The sequence below is a fragment of the Rhinatrema bivittatum genome, chromosome 8 (genome assembly GCF_901001135.1).
Source record: "Rhinatrema bivittatum chromosome 8, aRhiBiv1.1, whole genome shotgun sequence".
NCBI lineage: Eukaryota > Metazoa > Chordata > Amphibia > Gymnophiona > Rhinatrematidae > Rhinatrema > Rhinatrema bivittatum.
This window is the reverse complement of record NC_042622.1, coordinates 118985741-119008735: the sequence shown is the minus strand read 5'-3', so window position 1 is coordinate 119008735 and position 22995 is coordinate 118985741. Positions and strand designations below refer to the sequence as shown.

Sequence of the window (22995 nt, the reverse complement as noted above, 5' to 3'; positions counted from 1 at the left end):
CAAGCCTTCCCGGATGCCAACATAGTCAACTAATCTCCAACTACACCTTGGTTATCCATTCTATTGTTTTACATATTTAAATTAATAACCTATCCTTTCTCTTCCTTCTCACCCAAGTTCTTATCACCCTGTTATATGTAACTGCCTTTTCAGCACCTTTGTTATAGTTATGTTTACTATGCACCCCTGTTTTATGTGAACCAGCATGATGTGACTGCTGTCTCGAATGCCGGTATATAAAAATTTGAAATAAATAAAATAAATAAGTAAGGGCCAGATAGGCCAGCTGTCTTTGTTTTGTTTTGTTTTTCTTCCTTCTCCTTCCCCCGGAGAGATACACAGTATGGAAGCAGAGAAAATGGAGCAAGTGATACAGATCCTTGCTACAGGGCAGCGGCAATTGCAGAACAGCCTACAAACTCAAATTAACCAACAGGTTATGCAGCAAAATCCAGTGCTAACTCAGGTACCACAGGGTATATAAACAGCTGTGTCCAGGCCACCTCCCTTGTCACTGGTGCTAATTAAGATGACTCCAGGAGAAGACCCAACTGTTTCCTGAAAAACTTTGAATGCACAACTCAGCTGACAGGCTGACCAGAAGATAGGTGGACCACCTATCTGGGGACTCGACTCACCTTCCAAACTGCCAATCTGGAAGGGAGGGCCATGTACCAGGAAGTCTAGGCCACCATTCTAGAGAGAGCTGGACTCACCCCAGAAGCCTACAGACAGTGATTTTGGCGGGGAGTTCTTCAAGGTGGGGAAAACCTAAGGAACCTATTGCATAGACTCAAAGATGTTGCTTGGAAGTGGCTGTGCCTGGAAGGGAAAAATGGGGTGGAGGTAGCCAATGTGGTTCTGCTGCAACAGTTCCTAGAATGGCCTATGCGGCAGTGGGTACGTCAAGTGAGGGGGCATTCCATGAAGTTAGCAAGTAGCTCATTTAAAACAAATCAAAGATAATTCTTTTTCACTCAGTGCATAGTTAAGCTCTGGAATTCATTGCCAGAGGATGTGGTTACAGCAATTAGTGTTACTGGGTTTAAAAAAGGTTTGGATAAGTTCCTAGAGGAAAAATCCATAAACGGGTATTATGGTAATTAATAAGCAATAGTAGCTTGTGATTTATCCAGTGTTTGGGTACTTGCAAGATACTTGTGACATGGATTGGCCACTGTTGGAAACAAGATACTGGGCTTGAACTCTTGATCTGACCTACTATGGCATATCGTATGTTCTTATGCAAGAGAGTGAGACCTCTGGCTATAGTGCGGCGCTTTTTAGTCCTGCCCCCTTCCTTCTCAGAACAGATTCTGCTGGTTCAATCTCTCCTCTCCCATCCCCATTCTGGATTATTTTATGACATCACAGACAAACTCTCTCAGATGGAAGGAAAACAAATCACAGCCAGCAAAAAAAACAACAATCCCCCCCCCCCCCCCAAAACAGGAGCTGCAACTTTATCACCTTATGACAGGCTAACAGCAACAGAAGACTAGGCGAAGGTTATGTTTTATCATTGGTGTATACCAATATACATGTTTGTGTGTATATTGGTGTTTAAGGGCTTGGAGTATTATTTGCATTGTTGCCTTTTCATGAATAAGATTTTTATTGTTTGAATGCTGGCAGTTAGTTTTTTTGGTATAGGAGGTTTAATATATTGTAATTGTAGTTCAGTTTACATAATGGCTTTCTGAGGGTTAAGTACCAAATCTAACACCCTTTACAGTAGGCCTGAAACTGTATGGGCTTCAAGTGTCTTTTTTGCAGGGCTTCTCATTGGCACCACAGTAGTATATGTAAATATAATATGCATTTTGTTGTAAGTGATAATTTTACCTCAGACTGTATTTTGAATGTCTTTTTCCTATGAAATCTGTTGTTATAAATACATAATTATTAATTGTATATGTTGAGGGTGGTGGGGAGGTATCCACAAGCTTGTAAAATTGTTTCTTTGTGAGTGACATTGTGGAAGGGATAGAAGGTAAAATTTGCCTATTTGCAGATGATTCTGAGATCTGCAATAGAGTGGACATGCCTGAAAGAGTAGAGAATGAAAAGTGATTTAAGAAAGCTGGAAGAGTGGTTGAAGATTTGGCAGCTGGGATTCAATGACAAGAAGTGCAGTCATGCATCTGGGGTGCGGTAATCCAAAAGAACTGTATGTGATAAGTGGTGAAAGATTGATGTGCACAGACCAAGAGAGAGATCTTGGGGTAATAGTGCCTGGCGATTTGAAGGCAGTGAAGCAATGTGACAAGGCGATAGCTAAAACCAAAATAATGTTGGGCTGCATAGAGAGAGGAATAACCATTAAGAAAAAGGTGATAATGCCCTTTTACAGGTCCTTGGTGAGGCCTTATTTGGAGTACTGTGTTCAGTTCTGTAGTCTGTCTGTTTCTGAAGGGGGATAAAGAGAGGATGGAGGCAGTCCAGAGAAGAGCAACCAAAATGGTGTGGGATCTGTATCAGAAGCCTATGAGGAGAGGCCGAAGGATCTGAATATGTATACCCTGGAAGAGAGGAGGTGCAGGGGAGATATGATACAGATCTTCAAATACCTGCAAGGTTTTAATGATGCACATTTGTCAAACCTTTTCCATTGGAAAGAAATCAGTAGAACTAGGGGATCAGAACTCAGAACCAACGTCAGGAAATATTTCTTCATGGAGAGGGTGGTAAATGCCTGGAATGCACTTCCGAAGGAGTTGATGAAGAAGAAGAACAGTGAGAGAATTCACAGTGGCATGGGATAAACACTGTGGATCCCTAAAAACTAGAGGATGGAAATGAAGAAAAGAGGGCATGGGAGTAACTTGCTGTTGCGGCGGTTACTGCCCTTAACCAATAAGACTACATACTGTTAACGCAACGCCATCAGTGCTCTTTGCTTCAACGGCAGGGGAAAAGGGGAATGGGTTCAGACAGTAACCGAGACTATTATAGTTTGAGAAACTGATAAGCATGGGGGTAACCTGCACGGCAGATACTACGATAAGCTTGCTGGGCAGACTGGATGGACCATTTGGTCCTTTCTGCCGTCATTTCTATGATTCACCTAGGGAACCTAATACCCTTGCATCGATCCTGAGAGTTGACCACACACAAGCCCTCACCATTCACCCATCTCCCACTTCCACATGGGACAAATGCTGGGGCAACATATCAAGATGAGCTCAGATGTTCTTTTTAAGCAGATGAGTGGTGCCCATACAATTAGGACTGTTTCGGTATCTTTAGGCCATGTTTTTCTCGATCTCTGATAACATCTCTTTGTACTTGATTATCTTCTCTCTCTACATACATAGTCACTTAATACTGACGCTTCTATTAATAATGCTGCTTTTATCAGGGATAGGCCATCCCTGCCTGCAGGCAGAAAAAGAAAAAAAGACTCTAATGGCTTTCTAGCATCAAGTATTTTAGTGGTACGTTTGGGATTGAATAATTCTAATCTATGATTTATGCAAAGTATGTATGTAAGAAAGAATGACTAACTGTAAACATAAAGTAAGAAATTGGCAGTGTGGGCGGAGCTTGGTTGCCCTCCCTCCCAACCAAAAAGGCATTCTGCTGCCCCATCTTGAGATTAAGTGAATAATGCTTATATATTCTAACCTGATGGGGTTTGTTTGGGTTTTTTTGCTGTCCCTTCACTATATAAGATTGCAGATTGTATAAGATCTATAGATTTATTCTAGTCAAGGCCCCTAGTTTCCTGCAATGCTAACTGACACACAATTTGCCTGCTGCCTCCTCCCCCCTGACTGCCAGCACTGCTCATGTCACCTCTTCCCACTGATGCTGCTTCTGATTGTGGGGGCCTCTCCTCAGCACTGATTGTCTCTTCCTCCAGAGCTTGGTCACATTTGCAGCTGCTACTTCATGTGCTCCTGGCAGCTAATCTGTGTGCTTCTGGCAGGGTTAATGATGAAAGGAAGGAGAGGGATTGTGGTAGGATGGTGGCTGAGATGGGCCTCCAGCTGAAACAAATGGAGAAAAGGTAGGTTGTGGAGAATAGGAGAGAACTAGAGATGGAGAGTAGTGACTGGCAGGATGGGGAAAAAACTGGGAGTAGGGAGTAGGGATGCCAACTGGTTCAAGAATTTCAGGACAAGTTGATCCAATCCTGATTTTATTGCAGGAACTTGTAGTTTGCTTTTCTTTAAGGCATGCATAGGTAAATCAGAACTACAAGTCTCTACATGTGATGGGGTAACACAGGAGTGGATCAACCTGTACTGAAAATCTGGAGCCAGTTGGCAGCCTTAGCTGGGAGGGGGAAGATAAAATAGAAAAAGGTTAGAAAAGGAAAAAAACAATAAGTTAATACAGAGCAAATGAAAATATCCAGACCCGAGAAAGGTGTTTTATATTTATATCTATCTTTGTCACTGTTTCTCTCTCTGTCTGTCTCTAAAATATCAATCTTTCTTGGGTGGGTCTGGATATTTTTATTTGCTCTTAATTTATTTTTGTATTTTTCCTTTTAAAACTTTTTTTTCCATTTCCTGCATGCAATGCGATAAAACCAGGATTGGATGAACTTGTCCTGAAATTCTTGAACAAATTGGCAGCCCTACTCCCAGTTGTTCTCCATCCCACCAGTCACTACTCTCCATCTCTAGTTCTCTACCATTCTCCACAACCTCCCTTTTTCTTCTTTTCTCTATATCTCTATCTATTTTATTATCTATGTCTCTGTATCTATATCTATCAATGTGTCGGTCTAGATATCTATAGTTGTATATCAATATATCTAGAAGATAATTAAAACTGTAAAGAATTTCAGTAAAGTTGATTTTTCTTTTTTTTACGTTAAAGTGGTATTCAGTAATATGCCATAGAATTGCTTCCGACTTTGGTAGCGCTTGCTGCAGACTATGTCATGTACAGCAGCAGGCTCTGAGTGTATCTCTGTGGCTCATGGTGTCTTGTCATTTTTAGGTCCCAGATCACCCAACAATAAACTTAAGTAATTTAGGAGAGAACAAACATTATGAAGTTGCAAAGAACTGTGTAGAAGATTTGGCACTTTACTTGAAACCACTAAGTGGAGGAAAGGGTAAGTACTCTGGTTTTGCTTAAGCTGGCCCTTAACTCTCAGGATTATATGTTTCAAGGCTAGCTGTGCTGATTTAAATTGGCACTCAGTTAACAAAGCTGTGTTTCATAAGGCTTTCCCTGCTCCTCCTCTTCTGCAATATCTGCTTCCGGAACTTGGTCTTGAGGCCCAACATTGTCCTCTGCCGATCACTCTTACTTTAGATCTTTCTCTCCCATGGCATTAGATGCCTACACCCCCTCTACAATTGCTTTATTGTATTTTTCACCTATCCTGGCTCCCATTCCATCTCATTCCTCTGCTATCCTTAATTTCCTGTCTCTCCAATCATGTCTTGACATGGCCTCCTTCATGTTACCCCTATCTTGATGGTGTAGATTGCAAAGTGTTCAGTATTATAACACAAGCCGATTATAGTTAGATTCTAATCTGCCTTGAGACCACCTTGGTACAGGTAGAATATCAAATGTGTATAAATAAAATTAAAATAAATACATTTCCTCTTGCTATTCCTTTGCTTTGTGACCAGTATTGACAAGGCAAGAAAGTACTGGTGACTTTATTTTATTATTTTTTTAAGGATTCTTTGTCAAATATTTGCTGGGATAGTGTGCTATGGAGGTCGAATGTACAATGGTCCAGAGCTTCTTAAATTATATTCACTTTCAGTGACATTTGAAAAGAGTTGTGCGTTTAGAAAGTGAATCACATTTAGCAAAAGAAGCAAAAAGACATTTTAAATATGGTTCCAGATAAATCCACTGAATCCAGGATTCTCTCTTTAGTAGTATAGAGCAGGGGCTCTCAACTTTGGACACACCACAGCACTAATCCGTAGGTTGTTAGATATAAAAGAATTTTATATTGCCCTCCAAAGAGAAACACATGATTCTTCAATAGAATTTTTTTTTGTCTTCTGAACGATGGGTGAGGGGCCTATCATAACTATTTACAAAAGATTTATTTCAATTCCACTATTCGTTTATTTAAAAATCTATACCTGCTCAATCCCCTGCTCTTGGCAGTATTCATTGTTGAGGATTTAATTGACCTTCATTGTCCAGGCTTTAATCATTTCCAGCCATGTGCTCTCTCTCTCTCTATAGGTGTCGCTAGTTTGAATCAGAGTGCACTGAGCCGTCCCATGCAGAGAAAGCTGGTGACACTGGTGAATTGTCAGCTTGTGGAGGAGGAAGGTCGTGTAAGAGCCATGAGGGCAGCACGGTCGTTAGGGGAAAGAACTGTAACGGAACTTATTTTACAACATCAAAATCCACAGCAGCTGTCGGCTAACCTTTGGGCGGCAGTCCGGGCTCGCGGATGCCAGTTTCTAGGGCCAGGTAAGTAGTGTGAATTAGAAATTCCTGGTCTGTGTTTAAATGGGAAGACCTTAAAGTAAAATAAAATATCATTGACTGTGCTGACGCTCATTGGGAAATGTTCTTATTACACTTGTATGTTTAAATACATACTGCATATATATGTTGTTGAATATGGAATATTTTTACTACTGCAGTGATTCTTACATGTTGTGGTAGCCAGGAGCAATTTCAGACATTAAAATACCTATTTGAATACATACTGTTGGGAATGCATCTTCATAGAAAAAAACATAAGACTTTTAATCTGACCAATATCAGGCACGGAGTGTAAATATGTATTCCAGTCTTTTGCATTGAGTGTCACATGTATGGTGTTTTACCCGTATGTGTGCATGATGCAAAGAGCTCCTGGCTCTCAGGGAACGAATCCGATCTCTGGAGGCTAGAGTGGCAGACTTGGAGCAGCTGATGCAGACAGAGAGATACATTGATGAGACCTTCAGGGACATAGTAGCCAAGTCCCAAATCCAGTCTGGCATCCCTAGTGCTGCCTTGGATCAGAAAGGTCTCCCAGTTGGAGAACATCACCCTGGTGTAGCAGGAAGTGATCCTGTAGCAAGGACCTGCTCTCCAGGTGATGTATTGTCCTCTCACACTGAGGACAAGTCTTCCAGGGCTACTGCCCAGGAGGGAAGGGTTAGACCGGCCATCTTAGTTGATGATTCAATTATTAGAAATGTAGATAGCTGGGTGGCTGGTGGATGTGAGGACCGCCTGGTAACTTGCCTGCCTGGTGCGAAGGTGGCAGACCTCACGCGTCACCTAGATAAGATTATAGACAGTGCTGGGGAGGAGCCGGCTGTCGTGGTATATGTGGGCACCAACGACATAGGTTCTGGAAGCCAAATTTAGGATTTTAGGTGGAAAGCTGAAATCCAGAGCCACTCTCTGAAATGCTTCCTATTCCATGTGCAGATCCCCAGAGGCAGGCAGAGCTCCAGAGTTTCAATGCATGGATGAGACGATGGTGCAGGCAAGAGGTATTCAGTTTTGTGAGGAACTGGGGAGACTTTTCCAAAAGGATGGGCTCCACCTTAATCAGAGTAGAACCAAGCTGCTGGCACTAACTTTCAAAAAGGAGATAGAGCAGCTTTTAAACTAGAACAAGGGGGAAAGCCGACAGTCACTCAGCCGTGCATGGTTCAGAGAAATGTATCCTTGAAGGATACTAATGAAACAGGAGAGTTAGGACATCCCAACAGAGAGGTTCCAATAAAAGAAAACATAGTCCATGTGCCTATATGTAAAAAATCACCTGAGCTAAAGATTTCCAAATTATCCCTATCAACTGAAAAACAGGTTGTTAATACAAACAAAACTCTCACTTTGAAATATCTGTATGCCAATGCCAGAAGTCTAAGAAGTAAGATGGGAGAGTTTAGAGTGTATAACAGTATATAATGAGATTGACATAATTGACATCACAGAGGCATGGTGGAAGGATGATAACCAATAGGATACTGCTATATCAGGGTACAAATTATATCGCAATGATAGGGAGGATCAACTTGGTGGAGGTGTGGCACTTTATGTCCGGGAGGGTATAGAGTCCAACAGGATAAAGATCATACAAGAGTAAATGCTCAGTAGAATCTATATGGGTAGAAATCCCATGTGTGTTGGGTAAGAGTATAGTGATAGGAGTATACTACCGTCCACCTGGACAAAATGGTCAGGCAGATGATGAAATGCTAAGAGAAATCAGGGAAGCAAACCAATTTGGCAGTGCAATAATAATGGGAGATTTCAATTACCCACACATCCAGCGTGCAAGGAAATAGTAAGCCAAGTCCACCTTGAAGATTATAATAGATTTTTTATTTAACTGAATTTCTTCAATATTATTAATGGCAACTCCATACGTCTTCAACAACAAATATTAAAGTCCCCCGACACGGTCCGTGTTTCGCGGTGGCTGCATCGGGAGGGACCCACAATCAGTATCATCTAGAACATAAAGATAATAAAGCTGATGGACCTTACAAGTATGGCTATACAGTTTCAACAGGTTTTTCAAACATACCTTATACGTGCATCATGGAGCGCATCGGCTCACACGATTTAAAGGACCATTTAAAGAGGTAATTTGGCGCCAAAAGACAGCAGCTATCGCGATGAGTTCGTTGGTATAAGCCCCGCCCTCCCTGTACACGGTTCAACCAAACAGATGCCATTCTACATCCCTGTTTAGTCCCTTAGGATGGACAGAAGAAAGCATAAAAATCCACTTCTGTTCCCGTCTACCTAAAATTTCAGAATAATTACCTCCCCTAAATGGGGGGACAACCACCTCTAAAACTGAAAACTGCAATTCAGCAATAGTGTGTTGGTATTGAACCCAGTGTGTAACCAAAGGTTCATCCATCCTAAGGAGACGAATGTTTGAACAATGTTCTATGATACGGGTCTTGATCATCCTAGAGGTCTTCCCCACATATAACATGGAGCACGGGCATTGTATGACATACACCACGCCCTTGGTAGTGCAGTCTGATGTGTTGCGAAGTTTAAAGTGAGCCCCAGTGTCAGGATGAATAAAGGAGTCTGATTGGCTGGTGTGTTTACACATTGTGCAGTGCCCACAGGGGCCATGATGGCCCCCCCTGGTGTCCCTCAATTGTTTATTAAAGCTAGCATGTACTAGCTGATCCCGGAGGTTGCTAGCTCTCCGGAATGTGAAACGTAATGATCCCTGAAAAAGAGAGGATAAAGATAAATTCTCCCAGTGTCTTCTTATCATTGTTGCTATGGCCTTACTCGCTGTTGAGAACGGTAAAATACAGTTGAAACATGGTTACCCCCCACGAGTGGTGAAAAAGGCTTTCAAAAGGGCATTAAATGCCAACCGAGACTGGTTGCTTCTTCCTTCAGCAGATGATGACAGTCCATGTTTCAACTGGTGCACATAGGGAAAAATAACCCTTGCTGTAGTTACACGATGTTAGGTTCCATGTTAGGAGCTACCACCCAGGAAAAAGATCTAGGCATCATAGTGGATAATATTTTAAAATCGTCGGCTCAGTGTGCTGCAGCAGTCAAAAAAGCAAATAGAATGTTAGGAATTATTAGGAAGGGAATGGTTAATAGAACGGAAAATGTCATAATGCCTCTGTATCGCTCCATGGTGAGACCGCACCTTGAATACTGTGTACAATTCTGGTCGCCGCATCTCAAAAAAGATATAGTTGCGATGGAGAAGGTACAGAGAAGGGCAACCAAAATGATAAAGGGGGTGGGAACAGCTCCCCTATGAGGAAAGGCTGAAGAGGTTAGGGCTGTTCAGCTTGGAGAAGAGACAGCTGAGGGGGGATATGATAGAGGTCTTTAAGATCATGAGAGGTCTTGAACGAGTAGATGTGACTCGGTTATTTACACTTTCGAATAATAGAAGGACTAGGGGGTATTCCATGAAGTTAGCAAGTAACACATTTAAGACTAATCGGAGAAAATTCTTTTTCACTCAATGCACAATAAAGCTCTGGAATTTGTTGCCAGAGAAGGTAGTTAGTGCAGTTAGTGTAGCTGGGTTCAAAAAAGGTTTGGATAAGTTCTTGGAGGAGAAGTCCATTAATGGCTATTAATCAATTATACTTAGGGAATAGCCACTGCTATTAATTGCATCAGTAGCATGGGTTCTTCTTAGTGTTTGGGTAATTGCCAGGTTCTTGTGGCCTGGTTTTTGGCCTCTGTTGGAAACAGGATGCTGGGCTTGATGGACCCTTGGTCTGTCCCAGCATGGCAATTTCTTATGTTCTTATGTTCTTACTTCCAAAACCCGGGAAAGACCCAAAATGCACTGCATCATACCGACCCATATCGTTATTGAATTGCGATTTAAAAATACTAGCCAAAGTGCTAGCTGAGAGACTAAAGATTCTTCTCCCCACCCTGATTTCACATCAGGCTGGTTTCGTCAAAGGCCGCAAACCAGTTTCGACTATTGTAAAACTGTTAACTGCCATGACAATTTGCCAAAATCAGGACATCCCAGCGCTAGTTATTGGCTTCGATTCAGAGAAAGCCTTTGATCGAGTAGCCTGGCCATATCTCTTCTCGGTCCTACAAAGATTCAGAATCCGTGGCGAGTTTTTACAATATATCTCCATATTATACACGGACCCCATATCACGTATACTAGTAAATAGCTATCTATCGGATGATATTGCTATACAAAGGGGAGAACGCCAGGGATGCCCCCTGTCCCCTCTGTTATATATATTGGCTCTTGATCCCCTTTTACGAAAAATAGATGGAAGCAGACAAGTGAAGGGATTTGGCGGTCCTAACCATATATTTAAAATAGCCGCCTTTGCAGATGACTTATTGGTATACCTCATGCAACCCTCAATGTCTCTGCCAGCAGTACTCGAGCTTTTAGACCACTATAGCTCTTTTGCAGGGCTCAAGATTAACTATGTTAAATCTGAGGCTCTTGATGTTACAGGTACACTACATACCACTTGGCGCACAGACTTCCCCCTTAAATGGTCGACAAACGAACTAAAATATCTAGACCTATGCATCTCACACAAAATAACTAATCTATACGCGGCAAATATACAACCCCTAATGGAGAAAATGCTGGAAACTTTCAAGAGGTGGACAGACCTCCCACTGTCGCTGACAGGCCGAATACAACTATTCAAAATGGTCCTAATGCCCAAATGGCTATACATCCTTCAATTAGCCCCGTTATGGATCTCAAAAAAGGACCAACGTCAACTCCTACAGGCCCTACGTTCTTTTCTTTGGCAGGGGAAACGAGCACGAATTGCACTATCCACACTCATGTGTCCTGTAGACGGGGGGGGGGGGGGGGCTGGGTTGTCCAAACCTGATGTATTACAACTTAGCCTGTTCCATCAGACACATTAAAGATTGGCTTTTCGCAACCTCTACGGTTTCCCTATACGCATACCTATTGAAGTGGTATGGAGTTTATTCCCGTAATCCGTTAATATTGATCCCATCCCAGATGATCCCTTCCTACATAAAACTGCAGGCTCTGCTATGGACGTGCAGGAAAGCCTGGCAGACGCTCTGTAAAATAGGGAACATGCCAAACCCCCTTAACCAGTTTATTACGATTACGGGGCATGACTTATTTCCGCTGGGGAAGTCAGGGGGTATTTTTCAACGCTGGCATAAATGGGGACTTACCTACATATCGGACATGTGCGATAGGTTGACTAGAGCATTGATGTCCTTTTCAACCCTCCAACAGAGATACGCTTTACCAGTAGAGGACTACTATGCATACCTTCAAATTACTCACTTCATAAAATCTGGGACACAACAATCGGCAAACACACCAACAGTTCAAAATTTGAGGGAAATAGTCCAAGTGGGGAAAAAAACCAAGCCCTCTGTCTCCTATTTCTATAAGGAGATAATAGGGTATGCAAACTTACAACCAGCACACCACCTATACTCTAGATGGCAAGGATGGTCCCTCTTCTCCTTAACATATGCAGAATTTGAGAAATGTTTTAAAGATTTGATGAAGATATCTGAAAATGTACTTTTACAAGAAATGCAGTACAGATTTCTTTGGATGAGTTATAGCGTCCTTACCCGAGCGCATCAGATGAAGTTCGCACAAACACCACAGTGCCCAAAGTGTGCTGATAGAGAGAGCACTTATTTTCACTGTTTTTGGGACTGTAGAAAGATTTCTTAATTTTGGAAGCAGGTATGTCATACTTGCTCTGCCATCCTGAAAAAGACTTTATCGCCAAACCCTAATCTGTGGCTGTTCGGGATGGCGGAATCGACCCACATTAAGCTATCACCTCCAGATCTCTTATTTGTCTTTAAGGCAGGACTGGTAGGCAAACAAGTCATCTTAACAAATTGGCTAACTACAGATACCTCTAGCCATGACCAATGGTTTAAGAAAATGGTGCACCTCTGCTCTATGGAGCACACCATCCTTACAACACATACACCAAAGAAGTCTGTACAAACTAACTCAGTATGGGCAGCTTTTACAGGGTACCTGGCCCCCAAAGTGGGTAATTGTATAGACCCCTGGTTTGGTGAGGACACTTCCCAGGATTGAGAGAGATCAACCGAACCTGACAACAATGGAAAACTAGTATTGGTTTAGGGACAATAACATGAGGATACAGCAGCATACAATTACTGGTTTTTCCATATTGCCTCTTTCTCCCGATTCTTCAGTCTTCAGTGAACATGTGCTGGAGGGGAAGCGGGAGGGGAGGGATGAAATATGAGTTAATGGATTAAGGATGTACAAACTGTTTAGTTGTCAGTTAAAAACTTCAATAAAGATATTTACAAAAAAAAAAACAAAAAACTGCTAGAGAGGCTGGGTTGGGTGGTAAATGAGAACAAGAGCCAGTTGGAACCCAACCATTGTCTAGTGTATTTGGGGTCCCAATTCAATACAGAAATAGGGTCTTCATGACCCAAGAAAGCTCTTGAAGGTAAAAGGCCTGTTACAAGTGAGGAAGCCCAAAATCAGGTCATATCTGCAGGTACTGGGGTCAATAGCAGAAGCCATAGATTTATTCCCGTGGGCGAGAGCTCACATGCACCCCCTTCAGGCAACCCTGCTAGCAAGATGGGCCCCTCAGGGGCACGACTGCAACAGGAGGCTGAAGCTATCAGACAAAGCCAGGGAAAGCCTATATTGGTGGATGTCGGATGCCAATATAACAGTAGGAGTCTCAGAGTAGCCAGTCTGGAAGGCAGTTACAACAGATGCCAGCCAGACAGGGTGGGAGGCGCATCATAGCAGCTAGACAGCACAGAGTCAGAGGCATTCTGGACGATAAATTGGCTGGAACTCAGGATAGCTCTTAGGAGTTCTTACTCCAGCTTGCAGGGGCAAGCAGTAAGAATGTTCTCAAATAGCACCATGGCGGTAGCGTATATAAACAAGCAGGGAGACACAGGAGGGGCTCAGCTGCAAAAGGAAGTGAAAGCCTTAATGGGATGGGCAGAAGCTCACCTAGGAGCCTTGTCTGCAGCATATGTAGCAGGGAAGGCCAGCCCATGCTGGGATTTAATGGCAACCCAGAGAAATGCCAAGGCAGAAAAGGTTTTTCAGCCGAAGCAAAGAATGGGTTCAAGGGGCAATAGACACTGATACAGAAGTGGCCAATAAGCGATTTACTGAATGTCTTCCCACTATGGCCAATGATAGGAAGGGTCATCAGGAGGATTTCCAACCACAGAGGCTGGGTCATCTTAATAGTGCCAGATTGGCCCAGTCGATTATGATACAGGGACCTTCTGAAATTGCGGAAGGAGGGTCCAATCAGACTAGGATCAAGGGCCTTCTGAGACAGGGTCCAGTGACTATGGAAGACCCAGATCTCTAATGTCTTACAGCCTGGCTGTTGAAAGAAGAAAATTGAAAACCATGGGATACTCAGAGGGAGTTATTAGTACATTGCTTAAAGTGAAGTAATACTTGACCTCCCTAGCATACAGAAGAGTATGGAAGGTATTTGAAGCATGGTGCAAGAGAAAAAATAGTTTCCTCCAGTACAGGGACTAGAGCGATCCTGGAGTTCTTCAGGCTGGCCTGGAGAAAGGGCTAGCGCTGAATTCTTTGAAGGTTCAGATAGCAGCTCTAGCTTGTTTTAAAGGTCAAGTTGAGGGAATCCTCAGTGGGGTCCCACCTGGACGTGACACTCTTTCTGAGAGCAGTCAAGCATTCTGCCCTTCAATTTGTCAGGTACTGCCGGCTTGGGATCTGAATCTGGCCTCCTTTGAACCTTTGCAAGAATTGCCCTTGAAGGACATGACATTAAAAACAGTCTGGTGGCGATATGCTCTGCAAGAAGGGTCTCGGAGCTGCAAGCACTCTTATGTAAAGAACTATAGCTGGTGTTCCACAAAAATAGGGTCACAATATGACCAGTCCCTTCCTTTCTTCCAAAAGTGGTATCAGAAATCTCTTCCCACATTCACTAAGAGGAATGTAGAGGAGAAGGTAGAAAACTGCATCTACTAGATGTTAGGTGAATTCTCATGAGATACCTAGCAGTCACGAATAACTTCGGAGAATCAGGCTATTTATTTTGTTTTGGGTCCCAAGGAAAGGGCATGTTGCTTCCAAAGCTTTCATTGCAAGATGGATCAAATAAGCAATAGCAGCAGTTGACACTGGACAAGTCAAACAGATAGCAGTAGGCCCGAAGGCCCACTCTACCAGTCGTCTACCTGAGCAGAATGTAAGGCGGCATCTCCACTGGAGATGTGCAGGGTGGTGACTTGGGCATCTTTGCATTCATTTATAAAGCATTATAAGCTAAATCTACAGGCAAGGGTAAATATGGGTTTTGGCAGGAAAGTGCTGACAGTAATAGATTCCGTACCCTCCCAACTTAACACTGCTCTGGCACATCCCAAGAGTACAGACTGGTCTGCAGGATGAAAAGGAAAGTGAAATATAGTCTTACCTATTAATTTTCTTTTCTTGATTCCTAGCAGACCAGGCTACATCCCTCTCAGAAAAGAAAATTTCAGAGTTAGACAGTGAGGAGATGCAGGGAGCAAGCAAGTAGGCAGAGGAATGTGTGCACAAGGGTGCAGTCTTGGCATCTCCTCAAACATCTCAAAGAGTGAGGGAGACACAGTGTCCATAAATTCAGAAAATGTATTGACTGCAACAGCCTACTAATCTACTCCCTCTTTGTCTCAAAAAATGTGTGTAAGTATATTATTTCTGGCTAGGGCAGTAGGCTTATTGATAGAGTTCTGGCTATCCCAGAATATATAGCGACAAAAGATGTTCTCTGCCTCCACCTGATGGTGAAAGAATGGAATCTGAGGAATAGACTGGGGTGCTAGGACTCAAGGAAAAGAAAATAATAGGTAAGACTGGGCTATCTTAACTGTGAATGTAAGGTTGTAAACCACCTAGGAAAGTTGATAGGTGGTGTATAAGAAGTTAAATAAAATAAATGTTATGACCTGCTGTGGTGCCAACCAGAAAATACCACAGAAAAGTGAAAAAGACATTTGGAACCTATGTGGTGTTAGACCTATTGTAAAGTGCGTTAGGTGCGAGCTTGGCCCTCCAGAAATTCATGAGTAAACTGAAATTACAATATAAAATTTTGGTATAGGAGATTTACTAACTGCCAGCACTCAAACAGTAACAGCCCTACTTATGAAATAGCAACATTGCAAATATTACACCAGGCCCTAAAACACCAATATAGCTCCTATAAGAACACAGAACAAGCCAGGCTGCTATAGATCCCTATACAGAAACTATATGGTAGCAGAATATCTCACCTCTGTCATACATGCAGAACATGGATAGACCCTTGCCAAATACAGAATAAAGAGACCATAAGGTATAAATAGAAATGTGCAGACAAAAACTGAACCGGAATCCATAATAAGCCAGACTCTGTATGCAGGACAACAGTGGAAAAACAGAAACATCACTATTCCTCATAAAACATCAAACAATACAATCAAGAAATATAAAACATAAATCATAATAGTAAAAACATACAAAGAGAGAATATTTCAAAAGAGCTGACCAATCGAACATTCAATAATTAAACTCATATAAGAACTTTTAAGAGTTCCCAAAAATCAATAAAAGATTTCAAAACAGCAGATGCATCAAATACTCAATTAAAACTAAAAAGGATATAAGAAATTCCTTGCTCTCCTTACCTGGAAACGTTTGGTTTCCTGTCACTCTGAGATTGTCCTGGATTAGTGTGGGAGAGAAGCTGCACACAAACTTTTTCCTCCATCTCATATACACAAATTAACACACATTCATTTTCTCACTCACTCTCTCACTCACACATTCTTCTTGCCCCTGGATTGCCGAAGAGGCAGCAACCTCCACCTTCAGCCCATGCAGCTGATGGAGACTACACCTTTGTCCTCTTGGCAATGGACGATACCTCTCCTGCTTATTTCTTTTGGCCACAGCGATTGCATCATCTCCTTCCCACTCATGCATGCTTATACAACACAGCTTCCAAGCACACACAGGCAGGAAGATCAAGGAATCGCAGTTGTTGCAGTCCTGCCACTGCTGTGCCATCCCCGAAATTAAGGTGCTCTAGGCAGCTGCCTAGTGCTTCTACTGGACCTGCACTCTTTCCCACTCACCCCCATACGTTCTTGCTCCCTCTCTACTTAGCATCTTTTCCCCCTCTTCTTACTCCCTGCTTCTACCTCATTCATACTCACTTCCCTTCCCTCATATATCCCCCTCACTAATGCCTCCTCCCTTTCTTTTCACTCTCCTCCTTTCTCTCTCACTCACTCACTCAGCTCATTTCCCCTACCATTTCCTCCCCTTCCACTTCACTCTAGCAGCTCAGTTCAGCTCCTCTTCCTACCGCTCTCACTTACTCCCTCCCATTCGCTTCTCTTTCACTCAAGCTGCTCAGTACACTTCCTTTCCCTTTCCTTCTCTCTCACTCTTCCCCCCCCCCCCCCCCCTGTCTTCCATGGAGTTCTTTTCCTTCCCACAAGGGGGTTGAGAATGCCTCAAGCACATCATCTCCGCTTCCATGGTTTTTCTCTTCCTGCCTAATAGGGGTGGGAACCCCATGGGCATGTCATTTAAAACCACGTTGCCACGGTTCTTCTTGTCCTGCCTGTGAGGGATGGGCACCCCGTGGGCACATCACTTAAATTATGCTGCGGAAGTCTTGGGTCTGGCACAGGGTGAGGCAGCTGAGGCAGGAGTGTTCTTGGAGTGCTTTATGCAACACCAATCTTTTTCATTTGAGGCAGCTGCCTAACAATACAGCTATCCCTGATGCTTTGAACAATCCCTGCACTGTATTTCCAAATGCTAAGGTCAGGTTGAAGAATAGTATTGTCACTGTAAGGCTCTCCACATTGTATACTGGAGTTGGTTATGGTTTAATACGTTTTGGTCCATAGACAATTTGCACCCTTTCGTGTCTTTTTGCTCAAATAATCAGCATTTCTTAAACTCAGGCCACTCATAGTAATGCTTGATTGAAACTGAGAAGCAAGACTTCTGAATAATCTCTAGTACCAGAATTTGAATTCATTCAACTATTTTTTTTTTTTTTAAACAAAATCCCAGCTTACTTTCTGTTTGCTAGACTTCAAAAACCTGCATACAAGTCCTGTAGTGGATGGTCTGGCAGTACTTTTTAATCTCCTAAGTGGTGTGAGTGTATCCAAAAGTGAGAAGATGTAAAGAAAAATAACATGATTACTATTATTAATCATTTCATGGAACAGGGAGATATGGCTTGTGCAAAGTAGCTTCTGGTGGCACCTTTTTGTGCAGGAGTTCTTAATTTTGTTTTAGAAATGCTCTTAACAAGTACACCACATCTCTCCATCCAAGAACACATGCCATTTTCCAAGACTTGCACATAAGTATTAAGCATTTTTTCCAAAGAGACAAAATGGGAAGCTCCCTTTAGTACTTTTGGTCAGTGATTTGCAGTCTTGGCCTTTGGAAAGACCCTGGACTTGACTAGAGTAGAAATTTTTTTTTTTGTTGTTAAATTGTTGCCAGTGCCTTAATATTCACATCTCTGTTCAAATGAAATGTGAACCCAGAAGAACTTCAGTAGTCACTGGCATTAGCTTTGTTCTTGGAAATAAAATGGTATATATGGGGAAAGTGATAGATATTAGGGATGTGAATCATTTTTGAACGATTAAAATTATCGTCAGATAATTTTAAAATCGTCCTAAATCGTCAGAGTGCACGATACAATACAAATGCCCCCGATTTATCGTCATAAATCGTCCTAAATCGTTAAATAGGGCACGGGAATTATTTGGGGGAGGGCGGGAAAACCGGCACACCAAAACAACCCCTAAACCCACCCCGACCATTTAAAACCAATTCCTTACCCTCCCCCACCCTCCCGAACCCCCCCAAAATGTTAAATTACCTGGTGGTCCAGTGGGGTGGGGTGGTGATCTCCTGCTCTCGGGCCATCGGCGCCATTTTGGCTGCCACTAATTAAAATGGCATCGATGGCCCCATTAAAAAAAAAAAACCCACCCGACCCTTTAAATCGACCCCCCCTTAGCCTCCCCCACCCTCCCGACCCCCCCAAAACCTTTTAAAATTACCTGGTGGTCCAGGGGGGCCTCGGGGAGCGATTTCCCGTTCCCAGGCATCAGCTGCGCTAAAAATAAATGGCACCGATGCCCTTTTGCCCTTACCATGTAACAGGGTATCCGTGCCATTGGCTGGCCCCTGTCACATGGTAGGAGCACTGGATGGTCGGCGCCATCTTTAAAGATGGCGCCGGCCATCTTTACTCATCAGCCCCTATTATACTATACTCTATAATAGGGGCTTATCTTTCTTATCGATCAGATTCCCCCGCGCCCCCCCAGCCGAACCTGATTGTTTAAGACGATCTGGCACACGATTCACATCTCTACTAGATATATCTGGTCTTCTACATAGTTTTGTTACAGTTTATTGTTAAAATGAAGCTCTGATAATGGAGCGAGCAATCTCATGGCTGCCAACATCAAGAATTTGTTCTTCTGCATTTGAGTTCATCAAACGATGTCATTACATATGAATAGTTTGTTTTTAGGGGCTGTTATGTTGTTTTCAAAGTGAAAATTAAATTTGCAATCATAAATAAAGATTGGCAGAAATACATTTTGGAAAAATAAAGCACAAGTCATCCCTTGAATGGTTGCTGCTTCCCCTTTCTTCCATTTTAAGATCATTAGAAGGAAGTCTGTGCTGCTGGCAGCTCCAGGCCTGGCAAAATAAGTCCCTGAAAATCATAAGCTCTAACACTTCATACTATAAATGTGTCAAAATATAAATTAAAATTTGATATTTGGTTTCTGCTGTTCAGTTACAACGCATAATTGGGTTTGCATAACTTTGTGACTAGTTCAAAGATGCTGAAGTTGTTTCTTGGCATTGCTGTGTAGGTCAGCTTATTAATTGGGGTTTTTGAATTTTTATTTGCTTGAATAAATATCAGCTATTAACTTATGTCTTGCTCTGAGTGGAAGAATAACATTGGACTTACTGATTTTGCAAGATGCTGTGAGCACAAGAAATGTTTTGCATGTATTTTCTTACAACAAAAGAGATGTTTTTATTTAACTACTCTCCTCTCATTAATCTCCCCTGTGTAGTTGTGGACATGTTTTGATTTTGCAAGTTAACATTTTTTCCCGTCGATAGCTGGGCTGAATTAGCCATGCTGTCATGGGATCTATCAATCAGGTCCGGGAGGCGGAGCTTGTCAAAGCAGAGATTAGAGTTTTGCTCTCTGCGGCTGCGCGTGTGTTCCCGAGCAGGAAAGTAACGGAATCTCCTCAGTCTGTTTTTGCTGCGAGCGGGATCGCACGCGGAGCCTTTCTTCTCAGCATTAAAAAAACAGAAATGTCAAAATCGGGGTTTAAACCCTGTAATTGCGGTAAGGTAATGTCGGTCACGGATGGCCATGACCGATGTTACCGATGCCTGGGGGCCAGATCACAATCATGGGGATTGTGAGCATTGTTCAAGAATGTCTCCGAGAGCCCTGAAACAACGGGCCTACAGACTTCAGGAACTTTTTGCCTCATCGGAGGCTCATTAGTCACCTGGCCCTGCTTCTTTACAGGCTCCCTCAAAAAAGAGGGCATCCTCGTGGGATCCTCAATCTTCCAAATTTGGAGGTAAGGACTTGGCGAACCAGCAAGGGCCATTGGATTTTAAAAAATCCACAGACCCAGAATCACCAGCGCAAGAGACATTGGCACCAAACATCCAAGCGCCAAAAACTTCTGCGCCTAAGATGCCTTATGCGCATAACGTGAACCCTTCTGCACCTGAAGAGGTATTGGCGCATAAGAAGGCTGTGCGCACGGCGCCGAAGACACTTGGGCGCAGGACACTGAAAGACCCTGCGTGCACGGTGCAGAAAACCTCTACGCGCACAGTGCAGAAGTACCCTGCGCACACGGCGCCGAGGAGCTCTGCGCGCATGGCAGCAGAAACACCTGTGCGCACGGCGCTGACAATGCCTGTGCGCACGGCAGCAGAAACACCTGCGCGCACAGCGCTGATGACATCTGCGCGCACGGCGCAGGACATGTCTGTACACATGGCGCCGGGGACATCGGCGCTGATGACTCCTGTGCGCATGGAACAAAAAAGATACACGCACAAGTTTAGTTGTGCGCACAATCCCAAATCGGTGCGCAAATCACCAGATCATGGGTTAAAGCGACGACGTGGACATTCCAGATCTTATTCCACCTCTCCATCGCTAACCCCACCTCGTTCAGGTACTTCCCTCTCTTCGAGAGCTAATTCGACAGAGTATACAATAAAACGTAGAAAGCGATCACAGTCTTCACGTACAAATCATACAGACTCGTCGTCACACTATTATCACAAGCACTCATGGCACTCCCATCACAGAAAGTCTGAAAAAAGGAGTGCAACATGGGAAGTAAGCCCTTCGACTTCTAAATCATCTCATGTACCAACTTCAAGCACCTTCTCCCACAGAGAAGTAATACAAGTTGATTCCTCTAATGCTTCTACAGCTTCGGAGGATTCAATGCACACAATCTGTGGAAAGGCATAGAAAGTCCATAAAGTGTCTAGTAATTTACCTCAAACCACTCCAATGCAACCGAAAGCATGTGAGTCACAAGAACCAGATGGGCTGACAATAATGTCCCCCTCATACAAAAGAGGCATTTTATCAAGTGTCACAGTCTTTGGCAGGATTTTATGAAACACTTCAGTCATCCTTCAAAATGTCTAATCTTGCCTCTGTCAGTTCTCTGGAACATAATACAGAGAACCATCGGTGGAGCCTCCTACATCTCCTATAGTCAACCGACCAACTTCACCGATTTATAAACAGGATACATCTTTTGATTCTCCTTCACCGCAGACATTCCCATCATCTACGGGATTCCCATCGGATCCGCAGGAACAACCTCAGGAACCATATTCCCCTCCGGAAGACCTTACATACCCAAATTTTTTAGAAAAATTGGGTACAATGCTGCATAAAGAGGTCCAAAAAGAGACAGACCCTAGATCAGAAACCCTTGGTCTCCTAAAGATTTTTGATACTCCAGGAGAACCATCATCTCTTCTACCTCAAGAAATCCTGCACTCCGTCTTACAGAAATCCTGGGAAACACCTTACGCAATCTCAGCGGTATCCAGGAAGACGGACATAAAATTCCGTATGAGGAAAACATCACCGTATTCTATATCACAATTACCTCATGCTTCAGTTGTGGTAGAATCAGCGATGCAAAGATTTAAGAAAACGAAGTTGCATTCCTCATACCCACCAGGGAAAGACAACAAATATTTAGATGAGTTTGGCAGGAAAATATACCATAACTCCATGTTGAGTGCCCGAATTATGCACCATCATTTTTACATGGTACGATACCTATATGAGTGCATACAAGCTATAAAAGGGATGTTATCTTCGACTGCGGATCAGATACCACCGCCTCTTCATGACATGGAAGAATGTTCGCGACACCTTTTGAGGTCAATCTATGAAGCATATGAAACATCTTCCAGAGCGTCTGCAACAGCTATTGCAGCCCAAAGACTAGCATGGTTACGCTCAAGTTCGATACACGAAGATTTACACGTGAAACTAACAAACCTCCCATGTACAGGAGATAACCTGTTCGGGGAACGATTTCAGGACACAGTAGGTAAATTGAAGGAGGAAGCTCTAGCAGTACAATCATTAACATCACAACCTCATTATTCGACTACACGTTGTTATATGGGATCTACTCGGAAATCATATTCCAGGAGACCTTACAGGTCTTACCAATCCTTTCATACACAGTCATACCCTTCTTACCAGTGTCCTGCTCCACAACAAAATACCTCTGACCAACGCAGGGGTAAAACACGTAACCAGAGACAGCAGACTCAACAGTCGGCTACTACAGTAAAATCGACTCCATCTTTTTAATTACCCAGCCACCATCACAGCATCAAGCACCACCCAGTTGGATTCATTCTTGCCTGGGAAAGGATAACATCCGATTAGTGGGTTTTGGAGATAGTACGACACGGTTATCAACTCCAGTTTGTCACAAAACACACATTACCTCATCTTTCCACTCTCAAGACTCATGACTTCCAACCACAATTGGGGGAGGAAATTGCTTTGCTTCGCAAACAACAAGCAATTCGACTAATTTTCCCAGGAAAACCAATCAGTAGGATTTTATTCCCCATATTTCCTCATACCCAAGAAGTCGGGTGGCCTTCGTCCCATACTAGACCTAAGGGAATTGAACAAATTTCTCACCAAAGAGAAATTCAAAATGGTATCGTTGAAATCAATCCTTCCTCTGATTCAAACAAACGATTGGATGTGTTCCATCGTTCTCAAGGATGCCTACACACACATTCCAATCCATCCATCCTCATGGCATTACCTATGCTTTCACTACAAGCATCAACACTACAAGTACAAAGTTCTTCCCTTTGGACTATCGGCTGCTCCCAGGGCTTTCACTAAATGCATGATTGTGGTGGTGGCTTATCTCAGACAC

The 22995-nt window shown here is 43.0% G+C and overlaps 1 protein-coding gene across 2 annotated transcripts in view; it reads left to right on the top strand.

Moving 5' to 3' along the window:
* The window catches only part of RC3H2 (ring finger and CCCH-type domains 2), a 155743-nt gene that overhangs the window by 19064 nt on the left and 113684 nt on the right, over positions 1-22995 (top strand). For both annotated transcript variants that reach the window (XM_029613807.1, XM_029613806.1), the window contains exons 3-4: positions 4957-5074; positions 6181-6414. In XM_029613807.1, coding sequence (XP_029469667.1) covers positions 4957-5074; positions 6181-6414 — 352 coding nt within the window. The remainder of the gene's footprint in view (positions 1-4956; positions 5075-6180; positions 6415-22995) is intronic.